The 25,077-nt window shown below is 41.1% G+C and overlaps 1 protein-coding gene across 2 annotated transcripts; it reads right to left on the bottom strand.

The window, feature by feature from the left end:
• Positions 1–389: 389 nt before the first annotated feature.
• TMEM19 (transmembrane protein 19) lies at positions 390–20,442 on the bottom strand. Of its 2 annotated transcripts, XM_020907023.2 has the most exons (6): positions 19,715–20,441; positions 17,706–17,819; positions 8,596–8,733; positions 7,952–8,206; positions 6,595–6,804; positions 390–4,726 (listed from the first exon to the last, which is right to left on the bottom strand). In XM_020907023.2, the coding sequence occupies exons 1-6, from the start codon at positions 19,842–19,844 to the stop codon at positions 4,563–4,565; spliced, it is 1,011 nt and encodes a 336-aa protein (XP_020762682.2). In that variant the 5' UTR covers positions 19,845–20,441; the 3' UTR covers positions 390–4,562. The 2 variants fall into 2 exon arrangements, with proteins under 2 accessions (XP_020762682.2, XP_070310298.1); XM_070454197.1 differs by lacking the exon at positions 17,706–17,819 and having other exon boundaries at positions 19,715–20,442.
• Between the last annotated feature and the right edge of the window lie 4,635 nt (positions 20,443–25,077).

Raw genomic sequence — 25,077 nt, 5'->3', positions numbered from 1 at the left:
ATTTTCTTCCTACCTCTATCTCCCTTCCCACTTCTACACCAGTGTCTCAGTCCGTTCCAATGGTTTAACAAAAGTACCAGAGACCGGGTGACCTACAAGCAACAGAAATTTACTTTTCACAGCCCTGGAGGCTGGAAGCCCAAGATCAGGGGGGCAGCGAGGTTGGATTCCGTTAAGGGCCCCCTTCTGGGTTGCAGATGCCCATTTTCTCAAGTGTTCTCATGGGGTGGAGAGGACAAGAGGGCTCTCTGGAGTCGTTTTGTAAGGCACTGATCCCATTCAGGGGGATCAAAGACCCAGTCGCCTCCCGAAGCCCCATCTCCCACCACCATCACACTGGAGGTTACGATTTCAACATGTGAGGCCATATAAACATCCAGTCAACCAGCACCAGCAAAACTTGAGTTTATCAACAGTCTCAATTCAGCATTTAGAACAGCACAACCTGGGTTAAAAAATAAAAGCAAAACATACAAACAAGTCTTCCCCCACCAAATCCCCATTCTTAGCTTGAACCTGCTTCAGCTGGAAGCCTGCAGTGGGAAAGGGTAATGTGGTTTTCTGCTCTCTGAGAGTTCACCCATTCTCCCACCTGTTTCTAGGAATAATAAGAAATGTTCATTCACAGCTTGCTATTCACATGGCAAATGTCCACATTTCTATATAAGGTTATGGGAAGTTTGAAGTGCCAATAGAAGACAAGACTAAAGCTGCTTAAATCACAGTCCACATGTCATATTTATTCAACATGCTAGTTACACACATCTGTCTTCCCCACTCTTATCAGACCTGGAGGGCACAGTCCTTGTCCAGTCATCTTTGATTCATTAGATCCAGAACACAGTGCCTGAAGCATAAAGACAGCAGGTGACTGTTGGATGACTGGATTTATGTTGCTTGAAACCCCATTTTACTTTTCAAATTCCTTACTAACAGGGCTGTTTATAAAGAGAGGGAATACCATTTAAAACAACAATGGGGAAGGGTGGTGGGGAAGAGGGGTTATTACCAGATATTATTTTGTTTACTCAGCATTTTTTTTCATTTGCAGAAGAAACTTATTTGATTGCAGACTTTTAGAAAAGTATTTAGGGAATTCCCTGGTGGTCTAGTGATTAGAATTTGGCACTTTCACTGCTGAGGCCTGGGTTCAATCCCTAGCCAGGGAACTGAAATCCCACAAGAAGCATGGCACAGCCAAAAACAAAAACCTCATAGAGATGTATTTAAAATTATTTTTGTATAAATATTTTAACAGTAGCTTTATTGTAAATAATAGATCAAAAACTTGAAAAATTATTTCAAAAATAAAAATAATCTATAATCATAACAGATAACACATTAATATTTTGGTATACATCCTTCTAATCATTTTTCCTAAATAGGTTTTTCTTGGGTGTAAGTACCTGACTTGAAGCAGCAAAATGACAGTGCAAATTATAAGAAAATCTGACTGATTAATATACATCAAAATACATCCCAAACAAGTAACATCTAGAAACTATCTCAAATTACTAACAGCTGTTATCTTGGGGAAGGTGGGAGAAAGCTAGATTTGTTGAGGAGGTAGTGGAGGCAAAGGATATTTTAGTTTATCTCCAGTGTTATAATTTTTTAAAAAGGATAGATTCAGAGTATTAATTACACATTAAAAAAAATCCAAACATTAAAAAAAGAGTTGCCACATGTGTAAAGTAAGTTTTGAAGGATGTGGTTATGATAAATGAAAGGGAATTAACATGCACTATCAGAAAAAATAAATTCAGAAGCTTTGCCCTGTTAATCTGCCTCAACCCTACCCATTCTACAATCACTTCCTGATTCATTAGTTCCAAAGCCATTAGAACTGTGTCACACGATTGAGAAACACTGGCATCATGGCAGTCCTGTAAAGTTCAGGTAACCAAACTGGTTTTTAAATTTTCTTCCAGAAATATGTTCCTGATCATCAACTTTTAGTGACTCTTAAATGGGAAAGCTGATTAGGCTCAAACAACTTAATTAATTAACATATACTGAACACTTATTTTTTAAATGTTCAGAACCATTTGAAGCTATGTCAACAGAACTCCATGGGGCAGTTGCACATTTGTGCATGCACGCTGAAAGCTCTTGCAAGTCGCCTGGGATCTGCTGGTCAAGCACAGTATCCTCTCACTGCGGGGTGTCAGGAACACCAGTGGGTGGAGCCCCAGGACACCCACAGGACAGACAGGCAGCAGCTGTCCGAGCTGCGGGCATGCGGCAACGTTTACAACATGTCAACTCACATGATTATTTTTTATACTACATCTATGCCTAATGGGGATGAGGTTGGCATTTCTGGAGCCAGCATCCTACAGGTAAAGCAGCTAGAAAAAAGAAAGAGATACCGATTCCTGGGTCAGGAAGATCCCCTAGAGAAGAAAATGGCAACTCACTCCAGTATTCTTGCCTGGAGAATCCCATGGACAGAGGAGCCTGGCAGGTTACAGTCCATGGGGTTGCAAGAATTGGACATGACTTAACAACTAAACCACCACCATATGCACCCAGGCCAAGGCATATTTAACTTAAGGGGTGAGAAAAGCTAAGAATGGAATGACTGGTCTTATCAGTTCACTGTTCTCCTGATGGCTTCCTTTGATGAGTCTTCAAATAATACTCCTTGAAGTCTTCAGATCTCCTTTAGAAGCTGCCCTGAGCCACATATACCTTGGTCTTTTCTACTGTGTGAGAGTATGGCAAGAAACAGAATGTATGCCTTTAGGCTGCCTAGGTAGGCAGCAGTATACATATTATTTTAGTAAATGGCTCCATGGAGCTCCTTCCATGAAAAGCATTTTTTACATAAATTGTTTATTTGTTACAGTAAAATATCTAGTACATGGAAATTTTTTTTTTAAAAAGCACATTTTTAAAAAGTCTACAATTATCATATCCAAACATGCTCTGCAAACAGAGAATTTCTTCCTAAATTCTGTGACAAAAACTGATCTGACCTGATTTGAGGCACTCAAGAGTCCTTAGTTATCACATTTATTGGTGGTATTCATATATTCACCACAGAAATATCAGTGTATTTGGTAATGGGTGCCCTTCTAGACTCTTTGCACAGTTTTAAGTAAAATATTTTATATTTACCCTATCACTTGTCTAAAATCTGAAAAATTTTGATTCCAAAACACAACTAGCCCTTGGTTTTCAAATAAAGGATTGTAAAGCATACGTCCCCAAACTGTTACCAATGTGGTGATTCCGCCAAACCCAAAATGGTTCCAATGAAATATGTCTGCCCTAAAGAATGTCATGAGGCTAAATCTCCAGGAAAAGAGAAAAGATGCTCAGGTGATGTCAATGTATGCACAAAGCAGATAGGTTGAGACCCACTGAGCTGCTTGGCTTAAGGCTTAAGTCTGTCAACTGTTTTTTAAAAAATTCTTCCTGAACCAAGTCATTTCTAGATAATCATTGAAGCAGTCACCAATAAAGAATTCTAAGCTTTCTCCACTCTGATAGTGGCTTATTCATCAATCTCTCCTCAATTTTTCTATGAATGCACAAGGGGCAGGGGAAGAAAGATACTGAAATCACATGAGATATTTCAAAATACTTTTAGCACAATAATCCATACTATATTAAACTCCTTTAGCACATACATCAAACTGAAGAACGTAACTGAAAAGTAGAATTCACTTTGGTTGAGGCTATAGTAGAGGAAATCACAGCATCTTCCAGTGAATTCTAGGACAGCAAGTGAAACAATAATTGCACTAATTTTCCAGTGACTCTCACTGGTCAAGATGCCAATGTAAACCACATTCATAGACAAATTTCAAAGAAGGCTACAAAATACCTTAAAGCTATTAAGTTTAAGATAACTTCTGCTCAGAGACCAACTGAAATATATAGTAAGGTGCACATTTTTTAGATCTCGGATCTCTCTTTTGCTTTTACTTAAAAACAATCTTTTTTGTGTGCATTCTAATGGTCACATGAAAAAGACATTTACTTTTTTTCCATCACTAACTCTGAGGAAGGAAGAACAAACGTGGAGAAGACGTTGCAGCTCACCAGGAACCACGCTCCACACTCTTCACAGTAGTGTGGCAGGTAACAGGAGAAGTCCAAGATACTACACTTACGCAGGCTTCCGCACGCATTCATTTCAATACTTAAAACAAATACAACATCTGGGTAAGTGGCATGGAGACATTTCTCCATCACAACTCAACCATTTAAAAATTTTATCACTTTTAGTCCTCTGCTGATTTAAATAAACAAAATTTGTATCTACCATGTAGGAACTTTCAGTTCAATATATTGGGACATTATAACTTCACTGTTCAAGTTCCATTCAGCAGAAGAAAAATAGCTAAATTGAGTATTGTCTTTCGCCAGGAAGATATTAGCTATTAGAAACGCATTACAGGGAGGAAAACTGTGACATGCCATCATTATGGACTAGAGGAGGAACTGGCACTTCTGTTTTGTCATTATAGTTATTCTTCTTGGGATAAAACTTGGAATTGCAAATTTAGCTAAACTCATCATAGTTTTAACTTCGGTAAAGGAAATAAAGTTCACTGTCTAGGCCAAAAACCCCAAGCAGCTGTTGGGAGCAAGAGAGCTACGAGGACAGAAGAAAAGAGATTCACGGCATTGTTGTCGAGAATGGGTTTCCCTGCTATGTACTTCACCGCCTTCCCTGGGCTGCTGACCACCATGCCAGTGCTTTCATCCAAACCTGGAATGAAAAAGAAGCAAATGAAGTGGAAAACCCAAATGACTTGATTTTAAAAACAACAGCAAAAAAACCCACCAAACTAGCTTTCTGCTCTAAAGATGATAACCCTGCAAAGATTCTCGGCCATTCAGAGGATGACTTTAGTGGACAGCCTACATGGTGAGTGAGACGGAACCCGTGGTTACAAAAGGCTTCCTTGAAGAAATGGGTCTCAGTACGCCTCAATACTGGTCTCTCAACAATGCTGGAGTTCTTTCAGAAGGAGAAGGCAGGCCTTGAAAAGCAGAGGTGGCATGAAACTGGCAGACTGCGCTTGCCTTCCTGGGGGCTCCCCTCTAAGACCACATGGAAGGCTCCTGAAAGCAGGGGTCACCTTTGCAACCTCTACAATAGACACTAAGGCCCAGCAAGGTGCTCACACAAAGGAGGCACACGGAGATGAATCCAATCTGCCCCCCAGCCCACATTTTTTTTTCCAACCTACTCAATATGATCAGAAATTTCCAAGTTAGAACTCAGTTTAGAATAAAACCGAGGCTCTGTAACATAAAAGGTGTAATGTGTGTATGGTTACTGACCCTTTAGTATAAATGAAAATCTGACTGCTTCCTCCCAGCATCTAGATAAGACTAATGAAGCTGAGAGCACAGATGTTTTGTTGGTGGAAAGAGATTACACTAGGGCATGAAGAGAACTGTGTTTGGGGAACCGTCTGGAGACTTCCAGTCTCTTCACTGCATGAATCAAAGGAGAACATGCGGCTGGTCAGAGGCTGGAGCCAAGACACACCAAAGGGAACAAGTCGGTACACTGACATGACAGGAGAGCCTTAGGTGCAAAGCACAGAAAATGTTGGAGAAAACGCTTATGTATCTTGATGCAAGACTAGCAGGCATGACGTCACAGTACAAAAGTACATCATCTGTGTAGCGTCAGGTTAGCAGAATAATTATTTCTTAAATGGATTTGGAAAACAAATAGAAAGAGGGGCATAAGAGCGATCTGACTCCCAAATTCTGCTTCTCTGGGATGAAAATCCCATAAGCAAATGCATCTGTCTCCTGCATGATCATTCCCTGTATAGCTTCTACTCATTGCTCTGTAGGAGTAATCCTCTTTCAGTGAGTTTATCACAAAAGAATAAGAAATTCAAAATTGTATTAGAGACTTTGCCCTATTATTCTGGCTCCCTCAACAATCTGTGTTTTGGGGATTGTTTTCATTATCTCTCTTTTTTCCTTTTCCATATTTCTTTCCCACTTCTTTCTCTTTTTTTAAACACATTTATTTCGGATTTGGCTGCACGGGGCCTCACGGTTTTGCATGGGCTCTCTCCAGCTGTGCAGAGTGGGAGCGTCTCTTCGTTTCAGCGTGCTGGCTCCTCACTGTGCCTTCTCTTGTTGCAGAGGAAGGGCTCTCGCACAGGCCCCGCTGCCCCATGGCATGTGGAACCTTCCTAATCAGAGATCGAACCTGTGTCTCCGGCCCTGCTGGGCAGACTCCTACCCATTGCACCACCAAGGAAGCCCCTGTCTCTTTTCTTTTGGTTTTAAGGACACATTTATTCAGTGTCATGATCAGACTACTACCTTTAGCAATCAACAAGCAGTGTGGGTGAAAAAAACAACCCTACATTAAATATCTCTGTTGTCAGGCTTTCCGCTTTCCACAGAAAAGAGACTAAAACAACTTGTTTACAATTAGTCAAAAATACAGTCCTAGAATTTTTTGTCCATAACATGACATATCTAAGATATGTCTAAAATATATCTTCTCTGAAGCAGCTAGGCGCTGCTACTACTGTGTGTGGTTAAGTCCTCATTTCTTTAATACACCAATAAGTTGCAATAATAAGGTTATGTTCTTACCACTAAATTGCATGGTAGCTCCTAAATATGAATCCACAATTGATCCTAGTAGTCCAGCCAGACCCCCAAATGCAATAATTGGCCACTGGGGAGCAGAAATGTCTAAATCGTTAACAAAAACCAACTGCGTGAGGAAGTAAGCGATGCCTACAAAGGTCCCACCAAGAAGACTGGAGGCAAGGCCCACCATCGTCACTCCTCCATTGGTCCCTAAAGAAGAACATGGGAAAATCAGCTGGCAAAGAATCAACCAACACAGGAAGTAAGAAGCAAAACATCTGTTATCTGTCTAATCAAAACCAACTCAAAGAAAAGGTTCACTCTGATGCAATCCAAAGACCCTCCTACTTAGAAAAGAGGCATTTCTCCTCAATAATTCCTGACATTTTCAGCAGTGAGTTGAGGACAGCCAGGCTGCCTGGTTTCAATCTCAGTTCTGTCATTTCCAAGCTTGGTGACTGTGATGAAGTTAGGTAACTTCTCTATGCCTTAGTTTACTTGTTTGTGATATAAAAAATAAAAGGATCGATTTACATGATTATTAAGAGTAAATAGTAATAATGGAGAGCAGTTAGAACACTGCCTCGCACAGAGCAGGTACTCAAATGTATTAATTGTTATGTTGTTGCTGCTGCTGATAATGAAGGGGACAAAAGGAAGGAAAAAGGAGAAGAAAGAGAGGAGGAGGTGATGATAAAGCACTAGTGCAGTACTATTAACAGCGGCAGCAGTGGTTGGTAACAACAACGGGAAATGAGATACACACCGAAGCACTAACCACGTAACAGGCTCCCAAGAGATACTCTATCATTTCTTTCCTTTTCCCTTCCTACTGATAAGCCCGCAGGTCAATCTCTGTTTCCATACAATTTATCTAGGAGTTACCAACACTTCCTGCAAATACTACTTATTATCACCAGTTTAATAGCGTATAGTCATTTTCCAATTAAGGGGGAAAATTGAAATTCTCTCTTTTTAAAAAATTATTTATTTGGCTGCGCTGGGTTTTAGTTTTGGCATGTGGGGTCCTCAGTCTTCCTTGTGGCATGCACGATCTAGTTCCCTGACCAGGAATTGAACTCAGACCTGCATTGGGAGCATGGAGTCTTAGCCACTGGACTGCTAAGGGAGATGCCAAACCGAAATTCTTAAAAGGCTTTTAAATAATAAACACAAAAAATCAAGAGGGTTTTTTTTTTTTTTTTTGTCACACTGTGTCATGAGGAATCTTAGTTCCCTGATTACGGATGGAACCCGGATCCCCTGCAGTGGAACCTCGGGTCTTAACTACTGCATCTCGAGGGAAGTCCTTTGTTCAGTTTTTTTTTTTTAAAAAGAAGCTTCAATAAAGACTCACCAACTGGAACTTTCTCCCAGGTCGTTATCAGCCTTGGTGTGCTCTTACTCAGCACAGGGCCCACTTCTGAAGCCCACGTGTCTCCAGCGGAGCAGGCCAGCGCAGCCAAGAGAGACAAACACATCCAGGAAGCAGTGTGCTGTCTGGAGAAGTCTATCGGGATCTCCCCAGGGCCACTTTCTATCATGTACAGCAGGGCCAGCTCCGTGGGCACGGCCCCATTGCAGAATACCTGGATCCAGTTCCTCTGCCCACCTAGGGTGCAACAAGAAAGCGAGGAGGACAAGGATGCCTCCTCAGGGGGAAGACACGCAGCCACCTGAAACTGCTCCTATTTACACTGGGAAAGTTAAGAAAAGGAAAATGACCACAATGTTTAAAATGACTAACAGTGGGATGATAACACTGCCCACATTCTATATTGTTTCAGAATAATTAATGATAGACTTCAGTACTTCTAAAATTCTGCTGTTCTTGCCATCATGGTAAAGTAATAATAAACTATATCAGGCCACTACTTTAAGTAATTCTCATATAAAATTTATGTTTCATGAGTCTAAATAGGTTCTGATTAAAAGTTTATGATATGTTAAGCTGAAATAAAAGTTACTAATTTAAGTGACATTAAATATAATTCATTTTACCTTCCTTGTATTCTGAATCTAGACGTTTCTTTGCTTCTCCTTTCCATTTAGTAAGTTTTGAGGAAGTAAGAAAAAACATCAGCAAAGAGGTGAAAAAGCTGAAATTTGCAATGGTTAGGATAAATCCAACCACGAGCCCTGAAAGAAACACATATATACAAAATTACACTTAGACCATACACTAACACTGTGAAAAAGAAGAATGAATTTTTTCAGTTATTTTCATATTAAAACTGGAAATGTTCATTTCTAATATATGTACATTTTTACCAACTAAGACATTACCAAATAGTATGCAATAGCACCCCACTCCAGTACTCTTGCCTGGAAAATCCCATGGACGAAGGAGCCTGGTAGGCTACAATCCATGGGGTTGCTAAGAGTCAGAGATGACTGAACGACTTTCACTTTTCACTTTCATACATTGGAGGAGGAAATGGCAACCCACTCCAGTGTTCTTGCCTGGAGAATCCCAGGGACAGCGGAGCCTCGTGGGCTGCCATCTATGGGGTCGCACAGAGTTGGACACGACTGAAACGACTTAGCAGCAGCATAGTCTTTCTATTTTTTACATTTTCCCTTCATATCTGGGATTTTTTTCCCACTTTACAAAAAATTCAGTAAATAGACCATCCAAGAGTGAATCTGGGAGAAAGAGGCAGATAGAAAACAAGCTTCAACATGACAGAAGTAAGTCTCTCCTTATTAGTAATTATTTTAAATGCAAATGGTTTAAGTGATCCAATCAAAAAAACAGAGACTGCAAAATGATAAAAATACTGGTCCAATTACGTGCTGACTACAAGAGACTTGCTTTAAATCTAAAAACACAATGGGGTGAAAGTAAAAGAACTGAAAAAGATAATCCATGCAAATAAGTGACCAAAAGAGAGCAGGGGTGGCTATACCAATATTAGACAAAACACACAAAATAGACAAAACTGTATTCATGTGACATGATCTCTCTCTATATATATTTAAAGCATTTCTTTTCTTTCTGGCATAACAGAATGCTTGGGGCTCATCTTAAACCTACTTTGCCCCAGCCCTGAAAGCAGCCATTTCTCCGAGGAGCTCTGGAGAAAGTGGGGAATGGATATTAGAGGTCAAAATCTAGGCTCATGGTCTATCCATATCTACTGAGATATATTTGCTTTTTGTGGACAAAGCAAGTGAATACACACATACAAATATACACTCATGCATATATATTCATGCATATACACGAGTCCTTCCAGCCTTGCATCTTCCGAGACTGTGAGGGGCACAATCAGGCACAGTGATCCTCTGTGGCCCTATCCAGGCCACCCGCTAGGATAATATTACTAACTACAACTGCTTCACCCCTAACTGCATGGTGGACAGTCTCTGCTCTCTGTAACTCTTAAGATAAATATATTCAGTTTTGCTATATGAAGACTTTTATTAAATAACACAACAAACACTGCTAACAGAACAGATATTAAACAATTAAGTATGCTACTATGTATTTAATAATTTAAGTATTAAATAACAGAACAAGGGCCCAGATTCCTATTTCTGAAGTAATTCCTTCCATTGGTAAGCTCGATCTAGACTGATTCATCAGTCACTGAATTACTTGATTATTGGCATTTTACTTAAGTTCAGTACATTTTAATTGAGAGTGCAAGAAACAGGATAACGCTGTATAAAGTACCAATAGTAATAAAGTGCCTCACCTCTGGAGCTGAACATTCTGAAGTTAAAACCTGAACTGCTGCATTTACTATTGAAAAATTAGATGTTACCTAACTTTAAGCTTCTATTTCTCATCAGTGTATTAATAATAATTCCTACCGCACTGGCTTACTGTGAAAAGTTAAATGAGATAATTTTAATAATATGCTTATTATATAAGCCAACGCATAGGAAGTCCTTAATAAATGTTAAGTACTATCATTGGCAATAATATTAAATAGCAGTTACAGTGGTAAAACCTCAACAATCACATTATTGTTGCAATTATGATTATTATTATGTTATCCAATGTTAAAGTCTTTTCAATTGTTTTTTTAATATATTACACAAGTGGTATACAAGTGGGCTTCCCTGGTGGCTCAGTGATAAAGAATCCACCTGCCAATGCAGGAAACATGGGTTTGATTCCTGAGTCGGGAAGATCCCCTGGAAAAAAGTGAAAGTCATTCAGTCATGTCTGACCCAGGCTACCCACTCCATGGCATTCTCCAGGCTAGAATGCTGGAGGGGGTAGCATTTCCCTTCTCCAGGGGATCTCCCCAACCCAGGGATCGAACCCGGGTATCCCTCATTGCAAGTGCATTCTTTACCAATTGAGCTATCAAGGAAGGCCCTGCCCCCAACCCCCTGAAGAAGGAAATGATGACTCACTCCAGTATTCTTGCCTGGAAAATCCCATTGACAGAGGAGCCTGGCAGGCTCTAGTCCACGGGGTCGCAAAGAGTTGGGCACAACTAAGCAAATGAGCACACATGCACGCAGTACACAAGTTCCGGAGAGGAAGGCCAAAACATATGGAAGTATGTGAACTAACAGTCAGACTGCCTTTCTCCCGCACCACCACCATGCCCCATGCTTCTCCAAGGCGCTGCCCTCTACTTCAACCACAGAATACCACATGAAGCAACCAATGTTCAAGTTGAGGATAGGTTCAGAATGAGGAAATGAATTGAAGGCAACATGCTTCAAAGGGATGATTTCTTTGATGTAGTCTAAAAATATCTTAGAATTTTTTGTATCTCCCAGTTATGTCTGAACTTTTAGATTAGTAACTGCCGTCTGCAGCGCATGTCTATTCCACCTCTTCAACCCACCTCTGACATCTCTAACGGTTCCTCAGTGCTAAGGACTTAATACATGTAACAATGGGAAGCTTCCAAAGAAAGTGAAGACTCAAGGATTATGGCTACCTTCTGAGTTTAAAACATGTTAATTCTGTAACTGGCAGGTGTCATCTGGGGAACTGAGACAACACTGTCTATAAAGAGCTTTGATAGTGGGAATCAGTCAGTTCAGTTCAGTCACTCAGTCGTGTCCGACCCTTTGCAACCCCATGGACTGCAGCACACCAGGTCTCCCTGTCTATCACTAACTCCCAGACTTTACTCAAACCCATGTCCATTGAGTCTGTAATGCCATCCAACCATCTCATTCTCTCTTGTCCCTTCTCCTCCTGCCCTCAATTTTTCCCAGCACCAGGATCTTTTCAAATGAGTCAACTCTTCACATCCGGTGGCCAAAGTATTAGAATTTCAGCTTCAGCATCAGTCCATCCAATGAATATTCAGGACTGATTTCCTTTAGGATGGACTGGTTGGATCTCCTTGCAGTCCAAGGGACTCTCAAGAGTCTTCTCCAACACCACAGTTCAAAAGCATCCATTCTTCAGGGCTCAGCTTTCTTTATAGTCCAACTGTCACATCCATATATGACTACTGGAAAAACCATAGCCTTGACTAGATGGATCTTTGTTGGCAAAGTAATGTCTCCGCTTCTCGGTTGGTCATAACTTTTCTCCCAAGGAGCAAGCGTCTTTTAATTTCATGGCTGCAGTAATCATCTGCAGTGATTTTGGAGCCCAGAAAAATAAAGTCAGCCACTGTTTCCCCATTTATTTGCCATGAAGTGATGGGACCAGATGCCATGATCTTAGTTTTCTGAATGTTGAGCTTTAAGCCAACTTTTTCACTCTCCTCTTTCACTTTAATCAGGAGGCTCTTTAGCTCTTCTTCGCTTTCTGCCATAAGAGTGTTATCATCTGCATATCTGAGGTTATTGATATTTCTCCCGGCAACCCTGATCCCAGCTTGTGCTTCATCCAGCCCGGCATTTCTCATGATGTACTCTGCATATAAGTTAAATAAGCAAGGTGACAATATACAGCCTTGATGTGCTCCTTTCCTGATTTGGAACTACTCTGCTGTTCCATGTTCAGTTCTAACTGTTGCTTCTTGACCTGTATACAGATTTCTCAGAAGGCAAGTCAGGTGGTCTGGTTATTCCCATCTCTTAAAGAACTTTCCACAGTTTGCTGTGATCCACACAGTCAAAGGCTTTGGCATAGTCAATAAAGCAGATGTTTTTCTGGAACTCTCTTACTTTTTCGATGATCCAATGGATGTTGGCAATTCGATCTCTGGTTCCTCTGCCTTTTCTAAAACCAGCTTGAACATCTGGAAGTTCTCGGTTCACGTACTGCTGAAGCCTGGCTTGAAGAATTTTGAGCATTACTTTGCTAGTGTGTGAGATGAGTGCAATTGTGTGGTAGTATGAGCATTCTTTGGCATTGCCTTTCTTTGGAATTGGAATGAAAACTGACCTTTTCCGTCCTGTGGCCACTGTTGAGTTTTCCAAATTTGCTGGCATATTGAGTGCAGCACTTTCACAGCATCATCTTTTAGGATTTGAAATAGCTCAACTGGAATGCCATCATCTCCACCAGCTTTGTTTTTAGTGATGCTTCCTAAGGCCCACTTGACTTCGCATTCCAGGATCTGGCTCCAGGTGAATGATCACACCATCGTGATTATCTTGGTCATGAAGATCTTTTTTATACAGTTCTTCTTTGTATTCCTGCCACCTCTTCTTAATATCTTCTGCTTCTGTTAGGTCCATACCATTTCTGTCCTTCACTGTGCCCATCTTTGCATGAGAAGTTCCCTTGGTATCTCTAATTTTCTTGAAGAGATCTTTAGGCTGAAAGTTACCTAAAATTGCAACCAAAGGGGCCTGGGAATAATCTTTGGGAGGCAGAAAAGGGAAAGGTACAATTGGAATTTTTTAATCTAATAAACTCAAATGTAATCAATTATATCAAATATACTACTGCCTAGAGAAAGACCGTGAGAATGAATAAGAAGGCTGGTTAGCCCAAAATATAGAATATGAAGGCCAAGAGAACCAGAGGTTGGCAGACTTGAACACTATACCAGGAGGACTCTCTGAACTATGCGTTTGCATTACTGACTTGTTTCTCAGTAAGGTGTGTCTGTGCCGTTGTGTCCAACTCTTTGCGACCTCATGAACCATAGCCTGCCAGGCTCCAATGTCCGTAGGATTTTTCCTGACAAGAATACTGGAGTGGGTTACCATTTCCTCCTCCAGGGGATCTTCCTCATCCAGGGATTGAACCCATGTCTCCTGATTCTCCTGCACTGGCAGGCAGATTCTTTACCACTGAGCCACCTGAAAAGCAACCTTCTACATAGAGCTGACTTCTCAACTGGCCTGACCTGAACAGTGATGCATGCACCCAGTTGGCCCAGGAGTTCCATATTTAATCAGATTAATAATAAAGTAGCACTCTGGCTCATTGATTAGTCCTTTGTGACAGTGGGCAACATAAACCATTTCCTTTGGCTCTGATCAATTCTGGGTACCTGACAGAATGAGATTTCTATTTGAAAAGACTGAAAACCGTACCTGAACTATGATAACCAAAGAGGTAAGGCCACCTCTGTGAGACCACATGAAGCACAGCCACTGGCCTTTCCTGACAACACCCCACTGGCTGGGCACGCCCATCACCCTCACAGCATCTTCTTCCTGGGATTAAATGCGTCAAACACCTCCTACTTCTCATCTGCCTCCCCGACTAGAAATGCATGCTCTTTGACAATGGAAATTTTTACCTGATTTGTTCACTAGTCTTCAGTGCCCAAGACAGTGTCTGGCAAACTAAATATTTGTTGTAGGAATGAATTTATAAAAGCAAAAATCACTAAACCCGAGAGTCTTGAAAAGTGAAATTAAATTTAAACTTGTCAAGAGATTGATGACAATCTGTCTACACAGACATGTTCAAAGGAACACCGAGTAACTAGACCGGACAGCACTTCCCTGGAGCAGATCACCTGCACAGCGCTTTACAGGTTACAAGTACATTCTCACATAAGCCCGCCTGCCATCCTCTCCTTATTTGAGAGGTATTCTTTCTCTTCAGGGGAGGACAGCACTCCAAATACCCAGATCCTGAGGATGTTCTGAAACTCTTCTCAATTCCAACCACACTAAAGACATGCTATTGCAAAACTGAGTAAAAATCCCTATAATAGTAATTGTGGAAGGAAAACAATACTAACATTTATAAAATATGTATTTTAAGTGCCAGGTCCTATGCTAATCATTTTATATGTATGACTCCTCATGATGAGTCAGTGCTATAGACATTATTATCCCTTCTCATTTTACAGGTGGGAATAGTCATTAAGACGAAGTTTAAGTGCCTTGCAGTCACACGTTAGGACTGTGACTAAGTATATCATACTTAGTCGATGATGATGATCTTTGAATATACTTTGAACCAACAATGATGATATACTTTGAATCAACAGTAGTTTTTTATCCTTAAGGGGAAAAGAAGCTCCAAACAAAAAAGATACCAACTTTCCATAGAATGAATGACTAGGCAAAGAGTGGAGTTTTAAAATCCATCTACATGTATTTCCCAAGCACTGTTACAACAGTGTGCAGCACTATTCAAAAAAGCATGGGACACAGAAGCATATGTATAGTCTGTCTGTGGGGAGTTTATTGTATAAGACTTTACAGATTAAAAAGATACGGTGTCCCACACATTTTCTTGTTTGAGCGTCACCAAGAAGCCCACAGGGACCTATTTCATGAAGAAAAGTGAGGCTCGGAGGAGATAGGTGCCATGGCCAAGTTCACGGAGAGAGAGGTGGCAATGCCAGGATTCAATCACGTATCTTCTAATTCTAAATCAAGCCAAGTAGGGGAGGAATAGAGGCCCAAGGCCTAGAAGGCAGAAAAGGAAACGGTAGCAGGAAGGAAACCAAAGTGGAGAGCAGAAAAGTAAAAGAAAACAGGATAATAAACAGCACGGAAGTCAAAGGAAGACAGCACTTCAAGAACTTGACGCTTCTTCCTACAGGTCAAGAATAATGAAAACCAAGGCAAGGCTCCCCGACAAAAAACATTTCTCGCAAGCATAACTCTATATTATTATATTCAATCAGAGATTGCTCAAATCATTTGCTATAGATGAGTTAGTACTTTCAAAGTGCTAAAATAGATTTCTCAATTGCTTGACAGAACTCGAAGAGTGTGTCTCAGTTTTGAAGAACGAGAGAGAGCATCATTTCCTGAGGACCTGTGCCTAATAGTGGCAATCACCCTATACATGCTGGCTATATGTCTAGGCACTGAGCTAAAAACTTCACAGAAATTATTTTATTCTTGCTGCAACTCTAAGAATGAAAATGAGAGGTAGATCAAGATTTTGTGGGTCTTGAAGCTCACTTTTTTTTTTTTAAATCTTTTACCCCCGAAAAATTTACAAAACAAGAGGACCGTGAGAGCACAAAGCTAGGGCCCTTCCTAGGACTTTGAAAGGTACTGCTGCAAATGAGGTGCCATGGAGCTTAAGCTGTTACTTTCATGGTGTTGCCCTTCTCTAGGTTGGATTCTTTTAATGCACAGGAAGCATTTATTCATCTTCTGAATCCTTAAACAGTTGAAGTATAGCTGACTTACAATGGCATGCTAATTTCTAGGTTAGATGTTAAAAACCCTCTTCTCTGAAGAGAAAACTGAGGTACCGGGAGGTTAAGTGACTTTCTCAAAGCCCCACGACTTTCCTAGCCATTATTCTAACTCATCTTGCCTGATTCCAGTGCTTGCTCTTTTACCTATCAGACTATCTTGCCTCCGTGAAGGCCCACTCTAGTTCATAATACATTATAAAATCTCTGCTGTATGTGAACACAGAGGAGAGAAAGCACGTTTACAGTACATTAAGGCTAATGATCAGCAGCCTCTTGAAGGCTGGGTAGGCGGCTTCGAGACCTGCCAGTTCTAAAGAATCAGCACCGTGTGGTGATCCCAGCCTTTAGGACGTATTTGAGGGGAACCCTCATGTCTCGGGGCTTATACCGTTGGCAGGATATGAAAATCCCAAAGTCATATCAGGTCCCGTCACTCCTCTGGTTCGAGACAGGGAGATCCTAGCTTGGGGTGAAATCTTTACTGTGCTCAGCAACCCTCTATTATCTGGCCATGGCATCTGTCTTCAGTGTTTCTCTCTCATGACTTTTCCAGTCGAATGAGTCTTATTCTCACTCCCAAACAAACCAGGCTTGAACATGTCAGGGCCTTTCTGCTTGTTTTGTCAAGCCTGGAACATGCTTCTTGCAGTTCTTCTCATCTCTGACTTTTTCAGGTCCCAGTTCAAAACCACCTCTTTAACACAAAGGTTAATCCTGAGCCTATTCACAGAAAAGTGTCCCACATTCCCCAATATTCACACTTTATTATCTTTAGTTTTTCAACTTTATCAGTATATGAAAAGGTTTATGTATTTTATTAATCTATCTGTACTAAAGAATAGAAATCCCATAAAATCTGAAACCTTGCCTTTGTTCACAGCTATACTCCCAGTTTCTAGAAGAGTGGCACACAGTAAATGCTTAATAAATATCTGCCAGAAGAATAAATAAATGGCCTGTCCTCACTGCAATCCTGAAAATTTGAGAATACTCAGTTGGGACCACTCCACTTGAGGCTACTAATAGTAATTTCCAAGTGCTATTCGTCCCAAAATGGGCTTCCCAGGTGGCTCAGTGGAAAATAACCTGCCTGCCGTGCAGGAGATGCAAGAGATGTGGGTTCAACCCCTGGACAGGGAAAGACCCCTTGCAGCAGGAAGTGGCAACTGGCTCTAGTACTCTTGCCTGGAGAAGCCCATGGATAGAGGAACCTGGCCGGCTACAGTCCTTGGGTCGAAAAGAGCTGGACACGACTGAGCACATCCTTAACACTGGCTCCCACACTTTATCTTGAGGTAAAATGCTCCCAAGTTTCTGCCTGCAGAAAATTTAATCCAGATCAGAAGCTGAATAATCAAGGTCCTCAAAAGTCTATCACACTAATTTACTTGTTATCAACTACAAAGTTCAATTTGGATGTCACACTGAAAGGATATGTTAGTATCTGAAATTCTGGCAGAATAGGAATGGCGAGCAAGGCATAACTTTATTATTGTCTACACTAAGTAACATTGTGATTTATAGTTTCATATGTTCAGAATTTAGAAACCACCCATTTAAATTACATAAGCAATTATATGCCAAACGTTCAAAAGAAAAACATACCTCCTAAAGCCCCACTGTGATCTAGACTTTTCTTCTTAAACCCATTAGAGACGATCAAAACAGGAACAACAACAGAAAACAGCCAACGCCAAGGAGAAACAGGCTGAAAGTTACCTGAAAAATGACAGAAGTAGAGCATAAATTGCGTCAAGCCTACACAGGTTAGTCTTGGGTGCAAGCTTTGATAACTGTATTCTGGACTAAAACACTGTTGTAAGCAGAGAAACTGAGATGAAGCCACCAAAGTAAAATATTTACGTTGAAACTCAAGAGAGACAATCCTACTGGTGAGTGACAAAATAAGTCCTGTCTAAGTTTTGAGAACCATTTACAACTATTTATAATAACAGGTATTTGATACATATTTGAAGATGTGAAATGCATTTCTGGTTCTTTGGAAAGGAGGCACGTATTCAACCTCAAGAAATGCAGAGAACAAAAAGGATCTAGTTTTTTTTTTTTTTAAACAGGATCCAATTATTCCTCTCTCTGCCTTTCACAGAGATTTCTTAAAAAGGTGACATTCCCACAGGCTACATACACACCTCAGGATTCAAAGATTAGCAACTGATTTTCCCAAAGGTTGCATCCTTTGTTTTGGCAAGCATAATTTTTTTCAGATAATTGAGTCAATAAAGATTAGGAAATTTAGTATAAAAAAAATCCAGACTCTTGTTTCCTGTTTTAAAAGCTGGATGCTCAGGCTCACAAGGCAAAACTGACTACAGGGGAAGAGAAACAACCTCCTTTAGACCATTCATGGCGATACCATGTAAACTCCCCCCTTTAATATAAAATGATTATAGTCAAGAAAAACATGAAAAAAAAACACAAAAAACATGAACTATTGCTGTGCCCACATTTCTACTGAAAATTGGGAAATGTTATAGTCAATATTTTATAATAACTATAAATGGAGCATAACTTTTAAAAATTATGACTCACTTTATTGTACACCTGTAACATATAATATTGTACATCAACTAAAACAATAAAAATTTTAAAAAATAAAAAAAAGGAAAATGCAAGACAAAAAGGGTGAAACATTAAAAAAAAAACTGGGAAAATCCTATTTCTAGAAGTGCAAACTGTTCTCATGTGCTTAACATGCAAAGAAAAGCCTTGGACAGCTTCACTTACCTGCATTGAGTGCCTGGTCCCAAGGGGCCACTTCAATTTACAAATCCTGGCTTACTCTATTTAGTTCAAGCCATAGTTAACCTGCCAGTGTTAGTACTTACCTCCCTCCCCCAGCCCTCATCCCCTACTGGGAATCATGAATGAACAGCCAGCAATCTGTAGCTTGGAAAACACTTACTAGATTATTCACACATTTCTTTGCAAAACGACTAAGGTCTAAGATGGCTTAACACTATGTAAAAGAGTTTACTTTCTCACTCTGTTTTTCACTTTTCCTTTCAACTGAACAGTATTCCGTTTTTATAAAGGGCTATCAAGGAATCTGTACAAAAGCATACTTGTGCTCTATAACAGCTTCAAAACCTGAAGTTCTGAGTTCAGAGTACCTCGTATTTATGCAAATTGGCTTCAGGCTTTAAAACTATTTTGCTCTTCGGCAGTGACCAAACAGCAGGCAAATCTTCCAAATCTCCAAATGTGAACACTGTGTCGTTTATTTTCATTTTTTTTTACCGGACACATGAAACTGATGAACTTTATGAATATTCTTATTAAAAGTACCACTGCAATTGCTTTGCAAAATTATGTTTCACTTCACTTGCTTTTCACCAAGATAGACGTAACAATTACATAAAATATAAAACATATTTTGGAACAGGTATAACTAGTATGACAAGCAATATTTATTAAAAGCTTTAAAACGTTCAAGGCACTGTGTATTTATTTCCATGTTAGTAAATCCAAGTCAGGCCACAGAAGTTAAATAAACACAACAGTTTATAACCCTTCAGAGGATATGAGTTTTGGCCTTCAAAATGGGACATTCTAAATTTCACCGATTAAAGACAAATTAGAACATTCATACTCACCATAATAGGTGCTTGCAGTCATAGACATAATCCAGAAAGCTGAAGAAATGCAAATGATCAGGCTCAATATAACTATATTAGTTATCATCTTTATGTATTTCTTGTACGTATTGTCGTCAAGATCTCGCATGAAAAATAAGGATATAAACACCTGGGGAAGAAACTATCTCGCGTTTCGGAGAAAAATAAAGTCAGTTAAGTGGCCAGCAAAACATTCGTATAGAGGCGAACATAAATGCTAACATTTGCCACCAGTCCAGAAAACAATATAAACCGAAACTGTTTCTAAATGCTGGGCTGAGCTCTGCCACGGGAGCTTAGGCGAGGAGCGCCTACACGCAGAGCTCGGTCACTTCACACCTGGACTTGGCCGCCGCGCACGGGAAAGGGAAGCGGGGGCAGCCAACCAGAGGCTCGGGGCGGCGACCTCCGCCTTCCCCGCCCGCCCGTGCGCTGAGGCCGTGCGCCCGCGGCGCGAAGGGGCGGGGCGCGGGACTAGGACGCGGGGGGTCCCGGTTGCGAGTCGCGCCCGACCGCGCGTGGTCGCTCCGCACGGCCGCCCGCGCGGCTCCAGAGGCCTGATCCAGCCGGCCGGGCACAGGACGCCGGAGCTCCGCCCGCGCCTGCCCTCTCGTCCGCCGCCCGCGCGGCTCCAGAGGCCTGGTCCAGCCTGCCGGACGCAGGGCCCCGGAGCTCCGCCCGCGCCTGCCCTCTCGTCAGCGCCCGAGATGCGCCTCCTGCGCGCATGCTCCGCGGCCACCGCGGGCGTGGCCTCGCTCACGCGAGCGTTTAAAGGGCGGCTCCAAGGGCAGGCAGGCCTGGAGGATCCCGCAAGCGAGTACCTTCGATAGTGCTCTTTGCGTTAGCAGTGCTTCTTAGAATCTAGGCAATTGGAACACCCTATAAAGGTCTTGCGTTTGAGGTCATGCCCAAGCGCTGAAAAGTGAAACCCGCCACCATGAGACTAAGAGGAATGAAGGCAAGTGGATTGAGATCCAGTTAAGTCCATGTCAAGCATCAAATTCGGATGAATTGTTCATACCATACAATATTAACGGACTTCTTAGGAGGAAAGGGATATACTGGGCTGTAGACAGGGAATTTTGACTGAGAACGTCGTTTAAAAACAACGTCGTTCTGTAAGGTGCTGGACACTGTTGGCCACTGGGGATATACAGATAGCTCAGCATAGCTCCTGTTATTGAACTCTCAAATAGTCACTGTCTGGACTGTGGGAAATCTGTTCCCACACGTCTCCTATTTGAAGTCTGTGAATTCAGTCAGTTCACTTAGAAAGCAGAACAGCTTGTCACCATTAAAAGTCTGAATCTTGTGACTTCACATTTTACTTGAAGTTAATTTTTGTTTGCTGATCAGTAATTGATAATTACATTATATTCTGAACTTTCCCCGCTAATTGCTGACAGTGTAAGCAGCAGCAACTCATTTTCAGACGTAGTACCCAAATGTGTTTTAACCTGTTAAGAGTAATTACTTATTGAAAACACAGTGTTATATGCAAAGACTATTTAAAACGCTTTCCTTTGGTAAGTAAGTGAAAGTCGCTCAGTTGTCTCCAACTCTTACGACCCCACGGACTACAGAGTCCATGGAATTCTCCAGGTCAGAATACTGGAGTGGGTAACCCTTCCCTTCTCCAGGGAATCTTCCCAACCCAGGTGTCCCGCGTTGCAGGCGGAGTCTTTACCAGCTGAGCCATCGGGGAGACCTAAGAGTACTGGAGTGGGCAGCCTATCCGTTCTCCGGCGGATGTTCCTGACCCAGGAGTCCAAGCAGTCTCCTCAATTTGTCGTAGGCGGATTCTTTGCCAGCTGAGCCACCAGGGGAGCATTTGATTAATTACCTGAGAACCACACTTGTGAAGTAGGACTAAATAGTAAGGGACTTCTTTTACTACATGCATATATAGTCTTTATGCAGAGATTATGTGCCCACTGTAGTCTGGGTCTGCTCAGCACAGGTAAACAATTGGATTACTTCAGAAAACATATTGGCCAATCATAGTGATGCTAGACTACTGGGTAGAGTTATTATTAATACGTGACCTTGTTTTTGTCTTTGCTTAGACAAAGTTATGAACTGGTATTACTTATTTTTTCCCTTCACATCAGTGTGGTCGTAGGGTGTTCTTGCCTAATCCTGTTCTATGAGATTTTTATGTCCAATAGGAAACCTGTGTCCGGCCATCTTCTGACAACATTCAAGTCCAGCTGTATCAGGCTAGTTCCTGAATGTCAGGGATGATTTTCTTGCTCATGAATATGTTAGCGAAATTTGCATTTTAAATAATAACAGTATCAGTGATTGACTCTTCAAATGAATAGTGCTCTTCCATTTATTCCGATGTCCAATTATTGCTGTTGTTTTTCATAAAATTAATTATTCTCTCTTAAAGCTGAAACAATTTGGGGTAACTGACATAGTTAAAATATTCTTTAAAAAGAAACATCATTTTACAATCTGATCATATTTATAGACTTTGATAATCTGAAAATATTTCAACAAAGTCTTTTTCTATTTGCTTTAAAAGCCATCTCTAGCAGAATTTCTGGGTAAGCGTTTTCTAAACTATGCTCAAGATATTAGTATGTATGCTACCCTCCCCCACCACCTTCCCTCCAAAAGTCTGACATGTCTCAGGGTCTGACATGTATATGTGAAAGTGAAAGTGTTAGTTGCTCAGTTGTGTCTGACTCTTTGCGGGACTTCATGGACTGTAGCCCGCTAGGCTTCTCTGTCCATGGAATTGTCCAGGCAGGAATACTGGAGTGGGCAGTCTTTCCCTTCTCTGGGGGTACCTTCTCGACCCAGGGATCGAACTGGTCTCCTGCATTGCAGGCAGATTCTTTACTGTCTGAGCCAGGAGGGAAGCCCTCCAAAATACCTCTGATAAAACTTAAGGTTCAGATATGAGGTTTGTTTCCTCAAAGGACTGGGAGAGTGCAGTAAAGGCTCTGAGAAGTTAAGAAACTGAACACTTCCAACAGAGTTGTTTTACCACAGATTTCATAACCTCATAAAACTTCACAGTTTGATAATTGTCATTATAATCAGAGCAACAGCCTGAAAATTCATTGTTGGACTGATAATCTTTAAATATCACAATATAAATACCTACTTATGTGGTTTTTGACATAAACATTTTCTGGGGTAAACATTTGACAATCTAGTATTCTTGCCTGGGAAATCCCATGGACTTAGCAACTAACAACCACCACCAACTGCAAAAATCATCCTGCTGGCAAAATCACTTAACTGATGCTAGGAAAATATCAGTGCGTTCTGTGTACCATCACTTTGAATCTAAGCCAAAGGAGGAGTGCTTTAGAATTTGTGAAAGCTCTAAATGTGCTGATGGCTAATACATACATGTCAGACCCGAGGCCCAAACCAACACACACACACACATTTGGCTGCAGTACAGGAGCCCTGGCTTGGATCCCTGGGTCTAGAAGACCCCCTGGTGGAGGGGACGGCTACCCACTCCAGTATTCTTGCCTGGAAAATTCCACGGACAGAAGGGCCTAGCGAGATAGTCCATGAGGTTGCAAAGAGCTGGACAGGACTGAGCAACTAACACTTTCACTTTCACATATACATGTCAGACCCTGAGACCTAAAACAAAACACACACAGAGCCTTGAAGAAACAAAGAAAATGAAAATAGATTTGTAGACAATAATGAGAGGATGACTTTATCCAAGTTATGCATCAAATAGGACTTAAGGAGAGAAGCGCTGATGTCACTTTGATAGGTTACAGGAAAGTGTCAGAGAGTGGGAGCATCGGAGCTAATACTTAAAAGGAGTTCGCTAAATGACAAAACTAAAGTACAGCCAATATATAAAGATTTGGTGGTTAAGACCATGAAAATAGACATTCATGAGAATGGAGGATTTTGAGATAACAAGGTCTGAAATACTTAAAAAGCCTCTTGATGAAAGTGAAAGAGGAGAGTGAAAAAGTTGGCTTAAAGTTCAACATTCAGAAAACTAAGATCATGGCATCTGGGCCCATTACTTCATGGCAAACAGATAGGGAAACAGCGGAAACAGTGACAGACTTTATTTTGGGGGGCTCCAAAATCACTGCAGATGGTGATTGCAGCCATGAAATTAAAAGATGCTTACTCCTTGGAAGAAAAATTATGACCAACCTAGATAGCATATTACAAAGCAGAGACATTACTTTGCCAACAAAGGTCCATCTAGTCAAAGCTATGGTTTTTCCAGTAGTCATGTATGGATGTGAGAGTTGGACTCTAAAGCACCAAAGAATTGATGCTTTTGAACTGTGGTGTTGGAGAAGACTCTTGAGAGTCCCTTAGACTGCGAGGAGATCCAACCAGTCCATCCTAAAGGAAATCAGTCCTGAATATTCATTGGAAGGGCTGATGTTGAAGCTGAAACTCCAATACTTTGGTCACCTGATGTGAAGAGCTGACTCATTTGAAAAGACCTTGATGCTGGGAAAGATTGAAAGTGGGAGGAGAAGGGGAAGACAGAGAATGAGATGGTTGGATGGCATCACCAACTCAATGGACATGAGTCTGAGTAAACTCTGGGAGTTGGTGATGGACAGGGAGGCCTGGTGTGCTGCAGTCCATGGGGTTGCAAAGAGTAGGACATGACTGAGCGACTGACTGAACTGAAATACTTAAATAACTAAATAGAAAAAGACAGGCACATATCTGTGTTCTTGAAGTTGAACCCAAAGTTTTTTTTTTTTAGCTTTTGGAGCACAAATTTTAAAAGCGTAGGCAGCTACTTAAAGACTGATATGTTGTTTTAGATTCAACTTACTGTAAAAGGGCAATAGGGAGATGGTAGGGCAGGAATAAACAAATGGAATATTCTTTTCCCTACAGACTTGAGGACAGGAATCATGTTCATTATCGTTTGCTTAATGTCTTTTAGTGAATGTTTAAGATAGTGTTTTTAAAATTAAAGTACTAAATAATATTTAATAATCATAAAAAATAATATCTTATTTCCTTGTTATGCAAATAATGCTGTAGTAAGCATAACTATGGGCTTCCCTGGTCACTCCGACAATAAAGAATCTGCCTGCAACGCAGGAGACTTGGGTTCAATCCCTGGGTTGTGAAGGTCCCCTGGAGAAGGGAATGGCTACCCACTCCAGTATTCTTGCCTTGAGAATTCCATGGACAGAGGAACCTGGCAGGCTCCAGTCCATGGGGTCACAAAGAGTCGGACACGACTGAGCGACTTTCATCTTCAAGTATATCTACAATCTGTGTGTGAGCCTCAAATTATTGTCAGGAGAGACATAAATTTTTATAGCCCTTCATATTTCTGGTGTAGATTATATAACCAGTACTTA

Source organism: Odocoileus virginianus, chromosome 24 (genome assembly GCF_023699985.2).
Source record: "Odocoileus virginianus isolate 20LAN1187 ecotype Illinois chromosome 24, Ovbor_1.2, whole genome shotgun sequence".
NCBI lineage: Eukaryota > Metazoa > Chordata > Mammalia > Artiodactyla > Cervidae > Odocoileus > Odocoileus virginianus.
This window is presented reverse-complemented; position numbering and strand designations above follow the sequence as displayed.